The 20951-nt window shown below is 42.3% G+C and overlaps 1 protein-coding gene across 5 annotated transcripts in view; it reads right to left on the reverse strand.

The window, feature by feature from the left end:
• Window positions 1-20951, reverse strand: part of tnk2b (tyrosine kinase, non-receptor, 2b) — a 249597-nt gene that overhangs the window by 110302 nt on the left and 118344 nt on the right. For 3 of the 5 annotated variants that reach the window (XM_078564022.1, XM_078564025.1, XM_078564021.1), the window contains exon 1: window positions 12840-13190. The exons of the other annotated variants lie outside the window; for them this stretch is intronic. In XM_078564022.1, coding sequence (XP_078420148.1) covers window positions 12840-12902 — 63 coding nt within the window. In that variant the 5' untranslated portion in view covers window positions 12903-13190. Of the gene's footprint in view, window positions 1-12839; window positions 13191-20951 lie in introns of those variants that run through there. 5 annotated transcript variants of the gene reach the window in all.

The raw sequence follows: 20951 nt of genomic DNA on the forward strand, positions 1-20951 counted from the left end.
TCTTCACTTTGGCATAGGACTCAGTGTTGCAAAAGGAAATTCCAGAATAATTAACAGATGAGGAATTCCTCCTTTCTCACTTGCAGCATAGTCCAGCACTGGAATACACCAGATGCAGCAGTATTAGAGCAAAAACAATGGATGGATGACAGTGGCTTCCCCATCAAATCCCTTGGGCAGCAAAGCTCCAACTGCAGTGGAAACGGTCACACACTTCCATCCCAAGGGTTAAAGATTATAAGAATATTTATACAGGGATTTATTCGAGAGAGGCAACAAATGTTGGCTTTGCCAGAGACACTCATCCCTTGACAGAATTAAAAAAGACACTCCAGTGCTTAGCTATGTTGCATGGGAGCAGGTTAGAATTGGGTTTGGGACAGAAATTTACACTTTGGTTAAATTTGCCTAACCCTCATTAACCAGTCTCAAAATTAGTTTGCACAAAGTCACAAACTTCAGCAATAATTCAATCATTAGCAGATCTATACAGAGTGCTTCACATCTAATTGGCCACTGTAATATCCATATTTTATGGATGCACAGCCCAAATCAAACAAAACATTGTTTAAAACTATGCTATCTGCAAACCACAGCAGGAAATTTTTTTTCAAATACCTTAGTACAATTAGTAATATTATTCAGCAACTTCCCACCCTTCGACATTATAAATTACTGGAACGACTAACCAGGTAAGCATTTGTGGGCACCCTAACCATCTCAATAGCATTATTACATCATTTGGAAAGAACACCGAATCTGTAACATGTACAATACTATTCTGAAGGCAGGACTTGCTGGATATAGGAATCCCACATGTGATGGATGACTCAAGAAACTTAATTATACCTTAATTTAATCGGTGTATTGCAAACATCTCTGAAGACCTCCTGGATGAGAACAAAAAGACAAGTGTACGACATAAAATTTTAATTGGCAAGAAACAGGAAAGATGTTGCAAAATAGTAAAGCACAAAAGGAGGCCATTCAGCCATTCATGTCTGCACCGACTCTTTTCCAGGTAGTTCTGTCCTCTATCTCTGCAGTTTTCTCTCCTTCAAGAATTTATTCAATTCCCATTTGAAAGCTACTATTAAATCTTTATCCACCACCTACCAGGCAATGAATTCCAAATCCTAACCACGCATTGCGTAAAAACATTTTTTCCTCCTGTTACCTCTGGTTCTTTTGGCCACTCATCTTAAAACTGTGCCCTCTGGTTATCAATCCTTCAGCTGTTGGAAGCTTACTCTTTATTTACTCTAGCTAAATCCATCATGATTTTTTAAACACCTCTGTCAAATCTCCTTTTAGGTTTAGATAGCAACCCTAGCTTCCCTAGTCTATCCATGTAACTGTGATCTCCACCCCTGGAATCATTCTTGTAAATCTCTTCTGTTCTCTCTCCAAAGCCTTCATGTTCTTCCTAAAGTGTGGTGCCCAGAACTGAACAATACTCCAGCTGGGGTCAAAGTAGTATTTTTTTTTAAAGGTTTAGCATTACATCTTGGCTTTTGTACTCTATGGGCAGAAAGTTATGGTCAGCGTGCAGGCATGTGCCCGACACACCCGAGTGTAAAATGACGCGCGATGACGTCAGGCAAGCATCCCAATGTCATCACGCTGTTTCACGATACTTCGTTCGGCGGGCGTACGCCAGAGTCGGCTGCGCAACCACCGATAATTAAAAGGCCTATTAAGGCCATTAAGAAGCTAATTAAAGTCAAATTTACGCTGCCCGCCCAACCTAACAATTGGCAGGCAGGTGAAAAGGCCAAGCGGCCCTTACATTTTTTTTAGGAAACCTCATCCGTGAGCAGGATGAGGTTTCCTAAGACAATTAAACATCAAATAAAAATTTTATTTTTGAATTGAAAACATGTCCCAGCTCATGTGACAGAGTCACATGAGGGGACACGTTTTATGACATTTTTATTTTCTTTATTTTTTTTTTTAAAACAGCACTTCATCTCCCTGAGGCAGCTCTGCGCCTCAGGGAGATTGAAGGGCTCTTTCGCGCGCATGCATGAACTGCGCACTAGGCCCACTCACCCTCCTTCCCCCACGCTGCCGCTCGCGTTCCATGTTGGGAGGGCCTTAATTGGCCCGCCCGCGTGAAATCGCAGTGCGGAGCCAATGGCAGGCGGCATCCTGACTGCCCACACCGAGCACCCCAGCCAAGGGCAAAATCCTGCCCAATGTCTCTATTTATTATGTGCAGGATCCTTTTTTTATGCATTGTTAACCTGTCTTGCCATCTTGAAGGATTCATGCACCAACATCACCAGCTCTTTTTGTTCTTGAATCCCCTTTCATCTCACTGACTTCAATTTTGCCACACTAGCATTACCTCTACTCTCTCCTATTCCGTTACCCCTCCCATACATCCTCATGTCCTTTCTCCTGTACCTGTCTTCACTGCTTTCTCCCCTCCATCCTCCTTCCCCTCATCACTCTTCCTCTGCCCCCTCCCTCCCCAATCAGGGTCAAATTGTTCCTGCTCTCTAATCCTGCTGGGCCTGAATACTTTACCTCGAGTCTGCCTGTGCCTTTTATACAAGTTGGTAGTGGAAACTTTTAAGGAAACAATGCAACGTTTGGAGGAAACAATTTTATATGCCTTGCTACTGACAACATTTTTTTTTTACAGAAATCTCCCAAAGTATTAGTATTAATGAGAATGAATGAAGTAGGCATGTTTTAATTTTTAAAAAGTTACACAATATATATTACATGTATAAAGTTTAATCAAATGAATATATCTGATGTGTAAAAAAAATTATGGATCATGCCTGTCAGCTAGACGCTTCAACTGATTAACTGCAATATCTAGCCGAGAGGCACGATCCCTGTTTTTACAATTTTCTGAACCCCACCTACCACAAACTTGTGTGCCAATCCCAACAGTTGATAGAAATGAATTAATCACTGACAAGGCAGCTGAAATGGAAAGGTGGCATGAGCACTTCATCGGGCTCAACAGACTCTCACAGCTCAAGCAGATTCCCTGCATTAAATTGAGCAGTTGCCTGAGAGAGAAAGCCCGTCTCTTCCTCCTTCCATTGAAGATTAGATAAAGGCAATCAAATCCAAACCCCTAGCCAGATGGCATTCCAGCAGCAATTTGGAAGTATCATACAGAGCTTGTTAACAAACGTACAGCTGTCTTCAAGGGTATCAGGGATCAGGAAAAGTTTCACAGATGCCAACACAGTCAGCATCTGGAAGTGGAAAGGATCCAAAAATGTATTTGGCTACTACTAAGGAACAAGTATTCTCTCAATCGCAGGCAAGATCCTTACAAGGATCCTATTAAACCATCTACTGGATAGCTACGTAGATGATGTCCTCTCGGAATCACAGTGTGGTTTTAGGGCTATTTTAGGGCTAGTGTGGAACAGCTGATATGGTGTTTGCAGCAAGACAACTCCAAGAAAAGTGCAGGAAGCAATATCAAGATCTATATATGCTGTCCATAGATCTAAGTAAAGCTTTTGACAATGAACGCCAACATGGTCTATAGCATTTGCGCTTCAAGCTACAATGTCCAAACAAGTGTATCAAAATCCCATGCATACTACATGGTCGCATGATTGGACATGTTTGTGCCTGTGGCAAGATGTCCGATGCCTTTGCAGCGATCAGCAGCATAAAGCAAGGATGCATCATGGCTCCCCAACTCTTCAATCTCTTCTTTGCTGTAAAGTTTAAGGAAACCTCCAAACACGTGCCTGCAGCCATCACTATTAGGTTCCATTCAGGGAAGCTCTTCAGTCTCTCCAGAATGTGCGCCTCCACTGAAGTCACAGAGGCAGTAATCAGAGAGCTTTAGTATGCAAATGACTGTGCCCTAGCTTCCCACAACAAGGAAGACACCCAGGCTATGGCAAACAAATTCTCAAGTGCTGCCAAAAACTTTAGTCTTCACTTCAGTATCGCCAACATCAAGGTTATGTTTCAACCAGCACCAGGCACACACCATAAAGCACAGACATAACTGTTGATAACACCAGTCTCAAGGTTATAGAAAAATTCTTGTACCTTGACAGTATGCTCTCTAAGGATGCTAATATTGATGAAGAGATCAGTGCACACACCCAGAAAGCAAGTTTTGCCTATGCATATCCATGATATGTTTGGAAGCAGCATGGCATTAAGCTGAAGACTAAAATCAAATTCTGCCAGGCCACTGTCCTTACCACCCTGCTGTGTGGCACAGAATGCTGGGGCTGCTTTAGGTGCCACAAAGCTCTGGAACACTTCTACCAAAGGCACCCAAGGTCCATCATGAGAATTTGATGGCAGGACAAACCCACAAACAACAAGGTCCTTCATCATGCTGGGCTCAATAGCATAGAGACCACCCTCAGAAAATTCCACTTAGATGGGCTGACCACGTCTCCTGCATAGATGACTACAGGATCCCCATGCAGATTATCTTTGGGGAACTGTCTCAGTGCAAACATCATCAACATGATCAGTATAGAGGATACAGGGAAACCTGAAAAAGAGCTTTACAAACTTGTACACTGCAGATCACCTCTCTTGGGGAAACATTGCAGCTGACCTGCTAATGTGCAGGCATTAAAATTTGGTTCAGCATGCCTTAAGGACCAACTACACCAAACTCACAACATCCAACTTTACCAGAGGTGGCCAGCTGCAAAACATCCCCCAGGCACCAACAACATGAACTGCCAGTTCTGTTGTCATCCATGCCTATCTTACACTGGACTCTTTAATCATGAGAGGACCTACAGAAGACGATGTAGTCATTTGCTGCTTAGACATATTCTGATAACCAACCATCTACCACCATCTGATTCGAAAGTGATAAAACTTTATATGACATTTAGTCACTGTCACATTTCATCAAATCAGATCTGTCAACATAACTAAGTCTTTCGTAACCAATTGTACAATTGACTAAAGTTATTATTTGCAATAGTATACTTTCATCAGTCAAAAACATGGGGCAGGATTTTACCGTTGGCGAGCAGGGGCGGGGCCCGCTCGCTGACGCATAAAATGACGCGGGATGATATTGGGCGGAACTCCCGACGTCATCTCGCCCCATTTAAATTTTCAGGAAGGCGGGGGTGCAGCAAAATCAGCTGCACGCCCACCGACCTGTCAATGGCCAATTGAGGCCATTGACAGGATCAATTAAGCAATTAAGGGACCTGCCTGTCCAACCTTAAGGTTGGCGGGCAGGCCAGGAGCCCTGGTGGCAACTAGAAAAAACATGCAACTTCATCCACCGGTGGGATGAAGTTTCATGCAGGGCTTTAAAAATTTTAATGAAGTTGTTATGGAAATTTTGAACATGTCCCAACTCATATGACATTGTCACATGAGGGGACATGTAAGGGAATTTTTTTTTTCTATTTTTAATATTGTTGAAAGTAGAGCCGATCTCCCTGAGGCAGCACATAGCCTCAGGGAGATGAGTGCGCCCTATCGTGCGCATGCACAAAAGAGTGCACTCTCGATTTTAGGCATTCCCCCCACCAGCACAGGGAGCACATAGCGCTTCCCTGCGGACGTCACGCTGGGTGGGCCTTAATTGGCCCACCCACGTAAAATGGCGGGGCGCCGATCGTAAGCACGCCCACATACGCCAGCCCATCAACTTCCCCCCCCCTATGGGGGGGGGGAAAATTCTGCCCATGAAATACAATGAGAAACTGCAAAGAGCGGAGGTAGATTCTCTGTCAGATCAGAGATATTTCTCATTTAATTTCATGTGACTCTAATTTTAATATTGTTTATTGAGAATGTGCAACATCATAGACTTCATCTGTATTAACTAACTTATTTAGTCACGGGAGGGTGGGGAGAAGCAATCACTCTCTATGTGAAAGTTGCTCTGTTTTACAGGGACAAATACTGTAAACAAAAGAAAAACTCTCATTTATATACTGCCTTTCATGACTTCAGAATATCTCAAGGCACTTTACAACCAATGAAGTAGTTTGAAGTGTGGTCCCTGTTGTAATGCAGTAATTACTTGTGCAGAGAATATCCCACCAACAGCACTGAAATAATTTGTTTTAGGTTTTGATTTAGGAATAAATATTGGCCAGTATATCAGGGCAACCACTACTCTTCTTTAAATAGAACCGTAGGATATTTTATGCACACTTAAAAGGGACAGACAGAGCCTCAGTTTAACATTTCAGCTGAAAGACACCACTTCCGACACACAGCACTCCCTCAGTATTACACTTGCGTGTCAGCCTAGATTATGTGTGCAAATCTCTGGTGTGGGACTTGAACACATAACGATCTGACTCAGAGGCAAAAATGCTACCACTGAGCTGAGTTAGAAAAAAATGTCAGACAGACTGTCTCTTTGAAACCTATTTGTGTTCCACTAGCGGTGTACTGTGTTGTCATTCTGGTCAACACAGCAAATATGGCAGGTGGAATTCTTTAAACCATTTGAAAATCATTAGGACCACAATATTCCTCTCAATCATTGCCAAAACAAGCACAGCATTTCTTAAGAATTTTAAATTTCAGCCCTTCAGTATGCATAAAATAGAATTTCATGCAAGATACGACTGAAAAAAACAAGCATTCTTTTAGTCATGACGAAGTCCTTCACAAACTTGATACAATCACAGAGTTTGTAACAAACAACCTTTCCGGCAAAATGAAGACAAAAAGTCATGCAAACAGGAAGGGGAGGTTTTGTATCCAACTTTACAAAATGATTAAAATTCAACCTGAAAGCATGAGAATAAAATGATTAATTATTGGTGCAATACCCTAGAGATCCTATGGATCCTTGCAGACCCATACTGCTGAATATTACAGATGACAGAGAAAACAACTCCGTGGCACGCAACTCTGCAACTCCTTTGGAGTTATGGATTTCTGCATGAACACTACTTATGCTTAAGCTGGCAGTGAACTTCATTTGAGTTGTGTGAAAAACAGCATTTTTTTTTCCAGATGTCCCACTTTCATATGCTGCTCATTCTGGTGATTCAGAGCAAGAGCTAAAAACTCACCACAATAAGCTCAGTTGGCCTGGCAATCAGATCAAATGTTCTATTTTGTCACGAAGATGTGATTTTAACAGTTAACTTATAAATTTGACAAGGACAGACAGGAGTACTGTCTGAATACAAAGCCCAATAAAATGCATTACATTCATTGCATGACAAGCATATATAATTGAATTGTTTCCACAATAATGAAAGGAGTGGTGCAAAAATTGCAATATGGGCTACTGTACCATGAAAACATTTTGTTTAAGGCATTCATCCACATTAAAAATTCATAGCAAGGGAGGCCAGAGGGAAAATGGGAGCAAAGCCTGACAGGAAGCTGAGCCCTGCCCCTTCCCACCAATATTTATATTTAAGTAGGCGGGAAACGGGAAGCCATCAGTGGAGAAAGAAGTGTGGGGGCTGGGGGCGATGTGGTGAAGTGAAATGAAGCTCAGGGCCAGGAGGCAACAGTAATCATTGCAGCCAGTTTCTTTGCTGCTACCTCACTCAATTGCAAAGGGCAATTCTGAAGAAAATAAATATGCAATGAATGAAATCATCCAATGAAGTTACAGGTTTAAGCCCTCACAAAAGTTTCCTGCTTTTTAAATTAATGCTGCACAAGGAACATGTCAAAACAAATACTGACACTACTTTATAAGATGTAAATAATAAACAGCCTACCCATACCCATCAAAAAAAATATGAAATTAAATGTGCAATTTTCTTATCATAAACACACTCCACTGTCGGTTCTGTCACCTTTTGAGACAATAACTTACATTAGAGGGCTCAAACACAGGTAGCATTTGTATATTAAGTAAAACAATTACGCATAACACTATACTGACTATGAATGAGTGAAAGAGCCACTTTAAATCCAGATGCACTAATTTGTTAAAAGCTCCATTGGAGTAACAGCATAACTCTAGCTTTAGCCAGAGAATAGATCAATCCAGACTTAAAAAGGAAATCAGTTTGCAAGAGTGCAAACACAAGGATTTCATCTTTCCCTACAATTCTGCCTTTAATATGAGGCACTGAATTTGCAAGAACTTAATCCACTTTTGTACAGGCCATCTTGAAGTATGAATGATGCAGTTCGGAGTTAAGTGTTTTCTCTCCAAAAGCACAGTACTGTCACTGTTCTGTAAATGGCTTTAAGAAGTTGTGCTCTATGTGGCATATTTCACACCAGAGAAATGAATTTGATTTTGTGGGCATCAAGCAAGTTTGTTATCTGCAAGACTCACATTCTACACAAACAATGTTACAGAGTCAAAAATAATGTGCCAATTACAGGCTGCCCAGCAGGAAACGGAGTGGTCACAAGCAATCATCTCTTGAAGTGGACGATTCAACGCCTCCTCTGGCTAAATATTTTTGATTATGCAGCTGGTTAACAAAACAAAACATCACTGGCTGCTGGCGCACTCGACCACAATTTTTACTGCGTTTGAAACACTCGGAACAGATGTCTGTCATGCTCCTGTTCTGAAATGGAAGGCAACCCTACAGATTGCACCATATGCTTTTGTTTGCATGAAAGGGTCAGGGAGAAATTTTCCAGTGTATTTTTTTCCTTTATTGAACCTTTCATCCCTCTTTTCCTGCAACTCTCAGAAGATTACACTGGGGGTAGGGGTGGGGGGTGCGGTGATGGACGGTAGTAAGAAAGAGGTCATGGTGCTAAGGCCATCATGAGTGTGCAACAGGCTTAATGGACCAGTTGGTCTTTATGTATATTTCACCAACACCACCCCCACACCCCCAAGGCTGCTTGAAAACCCAGTATCTCTGAAGTTACTCAATGCTATAGCACAGAGTTGCAGACTGAAGGTAATACATGCAAAATAAATACGGCGGAACAGGCTTGCATTCTCAGCCAGGAAAAATGCACAGTGCATGAGACCTAAAGCAAACATATACATTCATAAGTGCATGCTTGTGCCAAATGAAAGATTGTGTTTTCATTCCTACTAGCAATCCAGTCATAGCAGAAAAAGACAGACTGAAGAGAAACAGTAGATTTTGGAACAAATCTGTTAATCAGGCGAGACACAGCTTCAAATTTGGTCATATAGTTCATAGGCTTGTTATCGGCCCAAAGTGAGCATTCTGCTGCACAAAGCTCTTAAGTGTAGCGCAAAGAGCATGAGTTTGACAATGTTCACTGGACAAACCCTGAGCATACAATATACAGGAAATGAAATGTCACACTGTGGTGGACATGTATTTGAGGGGTGAGGGTGCAAGGGAAAGAGTGCATATAACGTTCAGAATAAAGGGGTCTAAGTTCAAAAATTTGCACTTGAACTGAAATATCCACCAAATCCCTCCCTGACAAAAATCTGACCTCTTTTATATTTAACAGAGTTTTAACTACTCAAAAATATACACAGAAAGCAATTTTATTAATATTTAATTGAGATGTGAGTGATGTGAAAGCACTGGGATGTAAGCTGCACAGCAGTGCTGACTCTCTCTACAGGAATATGGAAATCCATTGTACCAGATTGGTAAGATACAAGAATTTCATCTACCCAGTTTGAAAAACAACACTTGCAACAGCTGCAGCCTCAGCCATAGACAGGACACCCAGGGAAAGCCAGCAGAAGAATCGTACCAATAAAACAAACAAAGCAAATGAATTGATTTCATGCAACATCATTTTCCACAAAAATTGTCAATTCTAAGGGATTTAGTTACAGTTGTTGATTCAAAAAGGTGAAGGCCTTAAATTAGCATCATTTGCTACTCTTCCCCTTTTCAATATTCATCCCACATCTGCCATTTTAAAAATAGCCCTCAGATAAAAATGTGCCTGGTCCAGATCAGACACACTATCAGCACAACAAAAAGGGACCTATGATCTGAGCCAGGCTACACCTAAACTTGCCAAAGCTTAACGCAGTTATCAAAGCAATCAATAGGTGTGAATACATCATTGTTCCATTCCTCATCATCAAGAAAATCAACTGTATAAAAACTTCAAAAGTCTCTTTCAAATTCAAACAGGTGCAACATCCTATAATCTAACAGCCTATAACAATCTTTTCGACTTCTTGCTATTGTTATACTCTTCCAGTTCACTGGCTGCTTCAAAGTTGTTCTTCTATTTATATACTTCCTCCCATCTGCTCCACACCTGTGTCTTGCTGTTTGATTTCCTCCAAATCTCCACTTTGCTCTGATCTGCTTGCTCTCCTACTTTCCTTTCCACTTCTTTCGCGAAGTCATCATCCACACCATCTGCATCCCAGATGTCACCGCATTTGTATCACATGGCCTCACTGATGTGCTCATCCGTCAATGATTTGAGTTATTCCATAAACCATTAGCAGGGTAACTGCAACCTGCAAACCTTGCTGGTACTGAGGTCAGATAGTTTCAGATTGATTCACAGAATGGTTCAAAGCAACAACAATTTGTGTTTAGTATAGCACCTTTAACAAGGTAAAACAAGCCAAAGTGCCTTACAGGAGCAATCTAACAATGTGGCACCTTGCCTTAATATCTCCTTGTTTGGCTAATGACTAAGGCCTTGGTCAAAGGGGTAGGTTTTAATGAGCATATTAAAGGAGGAAAGCGAGGGAGGGAATTCCAGAGCTTTAGGGTGTTGGCAGCTGAAGGCAGTCATCAATGGTGGGACGATTCATTTCAGGGATGCTCAGGAGGCCAGAATTCGAGGAGTACAGATATCTCGAAAGGGGCTGGATGAGATTACAGAGATAGCAGTGACCACCATCACAATAAAAACCATTCTGAAGCACCTCCATATCAGTAACACTGTCAGAGTAGGGGGACCTCATGAAGCAGATCTCCACTAGGCTCACTGTAGCAAGGAATTTGACTTGTACGCCAATTAATATATTATTGTAGTTTTTTCCCCAATAAACAATGGGAGAATACTTGGCACAAAATATATTTTTCTCTGTCTTCCACACTTTCCTTCTAATTAATGGATTACACACTGGAAGTTAACACAGGGTTTACTTTTCTAAGTCTATAACAAGAAACCATGCTTGCCACCAATGCATTGGAAAATTTTGGGCATGTTGCCTGCAATTTTTTGTCCAAGGCTGGAAAATTGTGGGTAACATGTTTGCAATTTTCCAATATTTGCTGGGAGCAGGTAACACCGTTGGCATAGACAAGTGCATTAATAGACATAAAAGCAAAAAACTGCGGATGCTGGAAATCCAAAACAAAAACAGAAACAGAAATACCTGGAAAAACTCAGCAGGTCTGGCAGCATCAGCGGAGGAGAGCACAGCTGACATTTCGAGTCCTCATGACCCTTCAACAGAACTAAGTAAAAATAGGAAAGGGGTGAAATATAAGCTGGTTTAAGGGGTGGTGGGGGGGGGTTTGTTGGGACAAGCAGCCAGTAATAGGTGGAGATAACCAAAAGCTGTCATTATAATATTATAAGAATATCACCACCTTCAACACCTCTTTGTTCTTTTGTCTGTGACAGGTTTTGGTTATCTTCACCTATTACTGGCTGCTTGTCAACAAACCCCCCCCCCCCCACCTTAAACCAGCTTACATTTCACCCCTTTCCTATTTTTACTTAGTTCTGTGGAAGAGTCATGAGGACTCGAAACGTCAACTGTGCTCTCCTCCGCCGATGCTGCCAGACCTGCTGAGTTTTTCCAGGTATTTCTGTTTCTGTTTTTGTTTTGCATTAATAGACACTTGGTGAGTTAACAAGGGTAAGATAAAAATTAGGCAGGGGGTCTATTCCTGATTATTTAATGGCTGCAGTTTGAAAGTATATGTGTGGAGGTTGGAAGAGAACAGGACAGAACTCGTTTAAGGCTGAAATGCCTGAGTAGAGGGTAAAATAAATCGAGATGAGCAGAGATAAATATAACTAGATCTCAAAAATAAAACCTGCAAACTCCTAAAAAGTCCATCAGTATCTGAAAAGAGAAAATAGGCGAATGTTTCAGGTGTAGATCCAACTGGATAAATGAAATATCTAGCTGCCTTTTCTTTTTAAAAGAGGGCAGTTCTGCTGTGTATTTCTAATATTTTGTGCCTTTATTTCAGATTTCCAACAGTTGCAGCCTTTTTCATTTCAACTGGAACCAACTCATCCCAAGAGATAACTGTTGAAATACGATCAAGACCAATTGATTGGTTGCTAATTTTTTTTGTATAAAATCAGTATTCCACCTCCCATGTTTTCTAGTTGATTATCCTTACAAGAAGTGTTCGCATTTTAAAAATTTCAAGTAGCTTCTAAAGAAATTACTTTAGCATGAGGAAAAATCAGTTATGGATTAACCTTACAGAAAACAATCAAAAAAAAGGTATACGCTTTTTTTGATCATTCTTTGTCATAGCTTCTGAGCTAAACCCATAGAATATCATACAATTTCTGAGGTGACTTTTATGACACTAAGGGATATCATTTCCTTTAATGGCTAACATAAATGAAAATGTCAGTGTGACTGCAAAACAGAGAAAACCATCTTATACTTGCATTGGTGACGAGAAAAAAGAATTGCATTCCTAAATGTGTTAAGCTTCACAACAGGCAAAAGTACCTGCACACATTGCAGTGATATCTTCACTATGACATTGCCATAACAATATACAGCAAATTAGCATATATCTAGATGTGGATACTGAAGTTTTACATGCTCTGTGCACTCACATTCACTCACGTCAGGTGCATGTGTGGCATCAGTGAATTAATTATCTTTCATACTCACCACTCTAAGGGAAAAAAGCACATTTCCACTTTTTAAATCTAGGCCTGTCAACAGTTGCTGTTCTTTTACTAGTAACGGCATCAAAAATAATCAAAAACACCACCCAACTTACTTTATAAACATGAAAACGTGCCAGAAAAGGAAAGGATCTCTTCAGTTTGTCAAAGCGACGCATGCCTGTGCCGTGTTCTGTTTCCCTTAGTTTCTTAGTTATCAAGTTTATAATGTTATCCCTTTAAGCAAGTCCAGAATTCCAACTTATCCATTCCATTCTCCCTGGAGTAAAAATTCCTCAACTTCCCATGACTTAGAAAAACTGCCGCTTTTTCTCGGGGCACAATTCTACATCCCAACATTTTCCATTTTCTTGGAATTATAAAAGTAGAACCCGTTTTGCATGTTCACTGTTTATGAATCAAGTGATTTCTTGTCGATGGAATAAATAGCAGCTTTCTCCAATAACATTCGTCTCAAAGCTGCCATACGCTGTCAGAGTCGACCGAGTACTGAATGGTAAAACTGTACTGCTTTGCTATTCAACTGCAACACAATTTGGACAGAAGCCAGGAGGTCAATATTAACTGGAGGATGGAGAGTTCATTTCCTGTGGGCCCCTCAGCTGATGGTTTAACAAGGCAATTCTCCACGCCTCCTCACATACCGCCAACCTCCTCCCCCCACCCTTCCACACTCCCCCGTCCAACCAGCACAGGAGCATACAAGATAAAGCAGTGCTGTACTCGGTCCTGTATTTAAAGCTGAAAAAGGCTAACCTGCGGTTTCTTGTATAAATCCCTAGCGAAATCAGTCAGAAACGGTGAAAGTCTCAGCTGTGCACTTTCCAGAAAACCATTCAATTTAAAGGGACACTGTTTTTAACCGTAGAGGTCTGATGATAATTGCCTTTTATTATTTAAAGAACCAGCTGTCAGATGTGTAATTTTCATCAAATTGTTACCACATTCAAATAAGACTGCTTCTGAAATAAACACCAAGCCATGCACTTGTAAACAGAATGGAGGGGGGGGGGGGGGGGCTGCAAATTATCCTCCATCTTATTCTGAAAGTACAGCATGTTTCAAGACTTTCAGTGATTTCACTGTAGATAAGGCTGTGAGAATTCTGCAACAGTTTAAGGCCATTAAAAATCTCAAGGAACAGAATATAGATTCTGCAGATTGTCCCACTTTCTTTGGTATATTGTGGGATTGACTATTCATATTTGTATCTTGTGTGCCATCAATGATATTTTGATCTAGGAACATGCAGTACTTGGAGACGAAGGGAACAAGGCAGTAGAGCAGGAGCTGAAACAGGGAACAGAAACCTGAAGCAGCCAACCTGCAAGAATAACCAAGCAGCCGCTCTGCCACAGGAAGGGAAGACTCAGGAGCAATGCAGGTTTGGGAATGGGAGCAGTGGAGAAAATATACACCCTGAATGGGAGCAGGAAAGGCAGTACTAATACAATGGGGCATTATGGTCAGCTTGTTAACTGACGTACAAGTTTCACAGGAGCAAAAACACTAGGGGCTGGATATTTGCAGAGTCAGGCTGATTCAGGAGCTCTTTACAAATGGCAGGTGTACCGCGATTCCTGGATTCCCACCTCCATTTGCGGCACTGGCAATTTCCGCTAGCATGGATAAGGGTGCAGATCGCGAGTCCACACCCTGCACTCCCAACCTGGCCAGTTCGATTGCAGGGTAGGTATCCCACAGCCTACCCCCACCACCCTACCCTCTCCCCCCATCCCCAGCACTACAATTTTCATGGAGTTGGGCCAGCTTGTTGAGGACCCCTGGTACAGGAACCCTCGGAGGAATCGTGAACTATAGTCTGGATTTGGAACCTTTCAAAAGGTATGTTTAAAACGGTCTTAGCAATGCCCCTATTCCCCTTCCATGGCCTCCATGCCACCTCCATGTTCTCTCACGCAGTATGCGCTATGTACCGAGCCAATGAGCCTTATAATAACAATGGCAAGTCTTGAAATGCTCATGAAAAAACACCCATTCAAAAATCTGCTTTGAAAAAAAGCTGATGCTTTTACAACCTTGAAAGCCAATCAAATAGGCCTGAATTTTCACAGAGATGGAAGGGCTCAGTGCATTAGCCAAAATGGCACTGCAGTCCCTGAATCCAGAAGCCCCTGCCCCATATCCAGCACCCACCATTTTCACCGGCAGGAGGGGTGGGTGGTGTAAAAACGGGGGTGGGACATACTTTGCACATCCGTGGTTCATAGAGATAGAGGCACATTGAAAAATGCTCCTACCTTCATTCAACAGCAATATTCGCTAAGAGGATTTCCAAATCATGACTTACGGTATTTAAGGACTAGAGTTCATTGTAGAGGTCAGCTACCCTTTTGGAGAGCTTAGGTATCTGTTTGGGTATTTTTAGCGTACACATGAATGTGCGTAAAAAGTGGATAGGGGCTGTGGAACTATCAAGCTGTCATGTCATTTAAATCACCTGCTCTTCATATTATGAAATGAAAGCCTGCAGTTGAAAAAATATCAGTGCTTGCAACTTCAATAAATGTTTGCTGAAATAAGCCTGAGGACTATCATTATAGTATTAGTACTACCTGAACGCTTTAACAACCTACCATTATCACAGCCGGGGTTTGCAAGTTCACAGTTTGACTGACAGCTCCAAGTGGTTATAAAGGGATTAGCTGTCTTTAATGCAGGGCTATGAATACAAACATTTGTTTTTGTAAAGGATTAACTACTTGAGTGGATTTAAATGAATTGGCACTAAGTGGGCATAGGGGCTATAAAGGGTCATGGGGATGAGTAGGGATGAGTGGGTAGAGGAGCATAGGTTGACAAAGGGGAGAAAAAGGGCCATTGGGACGAGTGTGAAGGCATGGAATGGTATGAGAGGCTATGCGGGGGGGGGGGGGGGGGGGGTAGGGTAGAAGAACACAGGTTTACATGGAAGCTATGAGGGGCCCTGGTGGTGGGTAGAGGGATATAGGTTGGCACTGCAGTTATGGGGATAAGTGGGGGAGCATGGGTTGGCATGGAAGGTTTAGGGGGGGCGGGGGGCATGAGATACCATGGATGGGGTGTGGGAAGGGTGTGGGGGGTGAAGGCGAGGGCTGAAGGGCCTTACTGTTTTTAATTAAGACCAGCCCGTCTTGACATATGGGCTGCCGCCGCACTGTTTGGGGAGGATGCTCCTGAATTTAGTTGGCGGAGTCAGGAAATTTCCCAACCCCGCACACCTAACTTGGGAGCAAAAATTCAGCCCGAGTATTATTAACAGAAACTTTACCCCTCTTAATCTTGTCCAAATAAACATACTTGAGAAAACCGATCAAAGAAATAGTAACTTATTAAAACCTCAAAGATGTCAATCAAAGCTAACACCCCCCTTCAACCTGTAAACAGATCCTGCTGAGCTAATCCATTAGTGAGGAGTTCAGCCAAGCATTCACAATGAGGACATCTGGGAACTATGTCAACATAAACAGATGGCCAGGCATCTGTTTTCTAGATTAGGTGAGGGCTAGAAGCATAACAGCTTGTAATACATCTGGGACAAATCCCAGGGAATCAAGGCGAGTCTTCTAACCAGTTTGTCTTGCACTTGCCCACCTCTATGGCTGCATCCAAACTGCTTCGAGATTTGTGGGCCTGACTCTATTCTCCTCCCCCACCACCCAGAATGAAAATAGTGCATATGGGGGGCATTTATGTGGAGACGGGTCTGCTGAGTTGGGAAATTTCCCAACTCAAGCTTGCCGTCTCATTGATGATAATCTATCCCTAGATTTCTAGAATCAACAAAGCCAAATCTAAATCCCAATGGTAACACCAATGCTGATCCTAAACCTAATTGTGGGGCCGATTTCTGGAGCCATTTTCTTTAAAATGCAATCGAGCAGCAATTCTGGGGAGAGAAATTCTAAGGCAATTTCCAAGACTATTGAACACCAGTAGCCTTGATAGGAGATGGGCTTTTCTGTACACTACTGGGTGTCATTGTTAAAATAGGTCTCCAAATCAAGTACAGTAAGCCTCATCAGACACAATCAGAAATTTGTCTGAAGTGATTAAAGACATGTGCTAAAGCTTGTATCCAGTCTGTAATTATGTAATGATACAAAGATAGATAGGGCAGTATGAATATATTCCCATTAAAATTAGATACTCAGACTCCTTCCAGAAGCAACTGATTCCACTGAACACAACAGCATAAGAATAGCTGAGCCACACTGTAACAATGATATTATGAAATAGAAAGTCAAAGAGAGAAAAAAAAGAGAGTCAGCGATAGATGGAGTTCTACAGAACCAACATTTCAATCATACAAAGGCCTGGATTTTAAACCAGAGATGAGTTCTGTGCAAGGGGCTTTTGAGGTGGGAAAATCCAGAAGAACAAGTTTCCTGCAAATCCTATAGAATTTAACTGCAGAGCTCCTTTAAGTGGGGTTTCTACCCAAAGACAGGCCAATTGACAATCTGAAGCCATTTCTGGCTGGAAACCCGCTTCACAGAGCTGAAAGCTACAACAGCAGGTAGGTATATTAGGCGAGTGAGTGAAATCATGGGGCTTGGGCAGGGAGGGGAGTTCCCAATTATGTGAGCAGGGGGTATGGTGGTTTAGGGCTCCCAATTGCAGGGGGTTATTTGGTGGCTTGGGGGCTCAGATGGGGGTGTTGGTAAACAGATCACAGGGCAAGTATACTGCTGAACTTGCTGAGCCTGGAGGAAACACTCCAATTACTGGCCTATCAGCAGTGCTGCAAAGGCACTTATCTCATGGATTCAGGCCCTCTCATCCCCTTTTAAGCTACCAAGTTTCCTCAGCCTGGGAAACTCAGCACTCTGTGGTTAAAAAATATTGTGACTGTTTAAGTGACGGCATGCAGCCTCTTCATAATATTCAATAGGCCAATCTATGACTGATTCAAACTGATTCCACTGAACGCAACAGCATAAGAATAGCTGAGCCACACTGTAACAAGATGGAGTTCCACAGAACCAACATTTCAATCACACATGACGAGCAGATTGGTTGTCCATCCCTCAACCCTTGTTCATTAAAACCGGAAGTGGACGGGTTTTTTCCATTTTAGATTTTTTGCATTTTAATTGCAGGCGCGACGCCAATCCACTCATTTTTGGGAGTTAAAATTCAGCTCACTGTCCAATTTGGTACAAAGCTCACATTGGTAGAAACACTGGACAAATTTCAGAGTTCTTTGAAGTTGTAACATGCAGGGTAGATAATGGGGTAGCAGTAGATGTAGTGTATTTGGGTTTCCAAAAGGCATTTAATAGTGTGCCGCACAAAATGTTACTGCACAAAATGATAGCTCATGGTGTTGGGGGTGATATATTAGCATGGATAGAGGATTGGCTAACAGAAGGAACAATCAGGATAAATGGAACATTTTCAGGTTGGCAAACTGTAACTAGTGGATTGCCAGAGATCAATGCTGGGGCCTTATCTGTTTACAATCTATATAAATGACTTGGATGATGGGACCAAGTGTATTGTAGCCAACTTTGCTAATGATACAAGGATAAGTAGGAAAGTTGTGAGGAGGATACAAAGAGTCTACAAAGGGATACAAACAGGTTAAGTGAGTGGGCAAAAAATTGGCAGATGGAGTATTATGTGGGAAAATGTACGGTTGGCAACTTTGCAAGGAATAGAAAACAGAATATTATTTAAATGGAGAGAGACTGCAGTATGCTGTGGTACAGAGGGATCTGGGCGGCCTTGTACATGAATCACAAAAAGTTAGCAAGCAGATACAGCAAGTCTTTAGGAAGGTAAATGTAGTGTTGGCCTTTATTGCAATTGGGATGGAACATAAAAGTAGGGAAGTCTTGCTACAACTATAGCACTGGTGAGATGTTCCTGGAATACTATGTACAGCTTTGATCTCCTTACTTGAGGAGGGATACACTTACATTGGAAACCGTTCAGGGAAGGTTCATTTGGCTGATTGCTGCAGGAGGAAAGGGGCTTATTTTTTTCAGGCTAGGTTGAGCAGGTTGGGCCTGCACTCATTGTAGTTTAGAAGAACTGAGATGTGATCTTATTGAAACATATATGATTCTGAGGGAGCTTGAAAGGGTAGAAGGTGGTGAAAGGACTTTTCCTCTCCTGGGGGTATATAGGACTGGGGGCATAGTTTAAAAACAAGGGAGTCAAGGGTTGTGCGGGACAGGCAGGAAAGTGGAGTTAAGGCCACAAGATCAACCATGATCTTGTTGAATGACATAGTAGGCTTAATGGGCCGAATGGCCTTCTCCTGCTCCTATTTCTTATAATCTTATGACAATAAAAAGTAACAGAAATAAAATTTAGTTTGCCAATAAACAAAGCCCTCCTTGCCACCTCCTCCTTTTAGAAACAAAGAAAATAGGAGCGGGAGTAGGCCATTCGGCCCCTCAAGCCTGCTCCGCCATTCAATATGATCATAGCTGGTCCTCCATCTCAACGCCATACGCCTGCGCTCTCTCTCCATACCCCTCGACTCTTTTAGTGTCTAGAAATCTATTTCCTTCTTAAATATATTCAGTGAATTGGCCTCCACAGCCTTCTGTGGTAGAGAATTCCACAGGTTCACAACCGAGTGAAGAAATTTCTCCTCATCTCAGCCCTAAATTTCTTACCCTGTATCCTGAGACCATGAGGATATAGGCCCTCTCCCAGACAGGGAAACTTCATCCCTGTATCCAGTCTGTCCATCCCTTTTTATATGTTTCAGTGAGATCCCTCTTATTCTTCTAAATTCCCATGAATACAGGCCTAGTTGACCAAATCTCTCCTCATATGACAATCCTGCCATCCCAGGAATCAGTCTGGTGAACCTTTGCTGTACTCCCTCTTTTTCCCTCACCCTTTACACCTCACCTCCACTTGCCCTCCCCCTCTATTCTCTCCTATTCACCTTCCCTCCTCTTCACCTGCCCCATTTCCATTTTCCCATTCCCCTCTCCTCACCCTTTCTCTTCATCCCACCTTCTCCTTAATCTGTACACCACCTCTTACTCTCCCCTCTTCCCCATTCTTACTCCTTTCTCCTGCTACCTTCTACTTTTCCTTTATGCAGCAGTCCCCTTTCCCTCATTTCCTCCTGACCCCTTTGCCCTGCCCCTCCCCTTTTCCCTCTCCCATTTCCCCACCCTCTCATTTTCCATCTCTCCCTGAACCTAGTTACCATTTTCTCCTTTGACTCTTCCACTTCTCTCCTTTCCCCCATCCCAGCTACAAACCCTTGCCCTCTATCCATCGTCCCACCACTTTTCTGACTACATCTTTTCTCCTCTCTCCGTCAACTTCTCGTTCTCTCCTCTTCCATACTTTCCCTTCCCTATTGCTCTCCCTTTTCCCAGCTCTGTCTTCCCATCTCCCTCCAACCATTTGCCCTCCCTCTCTTCCCACCAATCCTCTCTCCCTTTATGCTCTGAACTTTCCCCTACTCCCTCTTCTCCTGTTCCCCATCCCCTCTTCCTCTTCCCTCCCCATTTCCCCTAAATTCTCCCCTTTCCCTCTTCTCTACACGCTCAATCTTCCCCATCTCTTCAATTCTCCTTTCTCCCTCCTGCACCCCTTCATTGCTCCCTTTCCCTTTTTCCTTAATCTCCTCTTTCTACATCATTCCACTTCGCTCATCACTCCTCTTCCATTTTTCCCATTGTTCCTCTCTTTTCCCTCTCCACCTCCCATCTGTTTCCCTTTTCAAATGTCAACAGATCTGTATGTTTTGCATTTTCGGTTCTCATTTTCAGTATTTTTTTACCTCTCTACAGCATACCTATTGTATGCTGTACTCGGCCAAAGTAATTTCTCAGACAACTCTGAATAAAACTGCAAACACCTGGCCAACATTTTACAACCTGAAATCAAGATTTTAAAAAACAAGCAACTGACAGCTACCAGGAAAAGGCCTCTTTATAACTCTAGTGTTAAAGCACTTGGCAGCTGGATGTGACAGAAGGAGTCACAAAGGGAGCATCAGCAATAGAGCAACTAAGTTTAGTTTATAAAGCTTCCTTGATGGCATTTGGTGACCTCCCAATTAGCTTGTTAGGACAAGGCTTCACTGTATTTAGAAAGTAAGAGATAATTTTACAATTCAGATTACATAAATTATATAATACAAAATGCATCACGCATGTGTGTACATGATCTTTACTATAAACTGCGTGTGTGTCTGTCATCTACACAGGAGGGCGAAAGGAGAA

Source organism: Cetorhinus maximus, chromosome 19, assembly GCF_964194155.1.
Source record: "Cetorhinus maximus chromosome 19, sCetMax3.hap1.1, whole genome shotgun sequence".
In the NCBI taxonomy this organism is placed as follows: domain Eukaryota; kingdom Metazoa; phylum Chordata; class Chondrichthyes; order Lamniformes; family Cetorhinidae; genus Cetorhinus; species Cetorhinus maximus.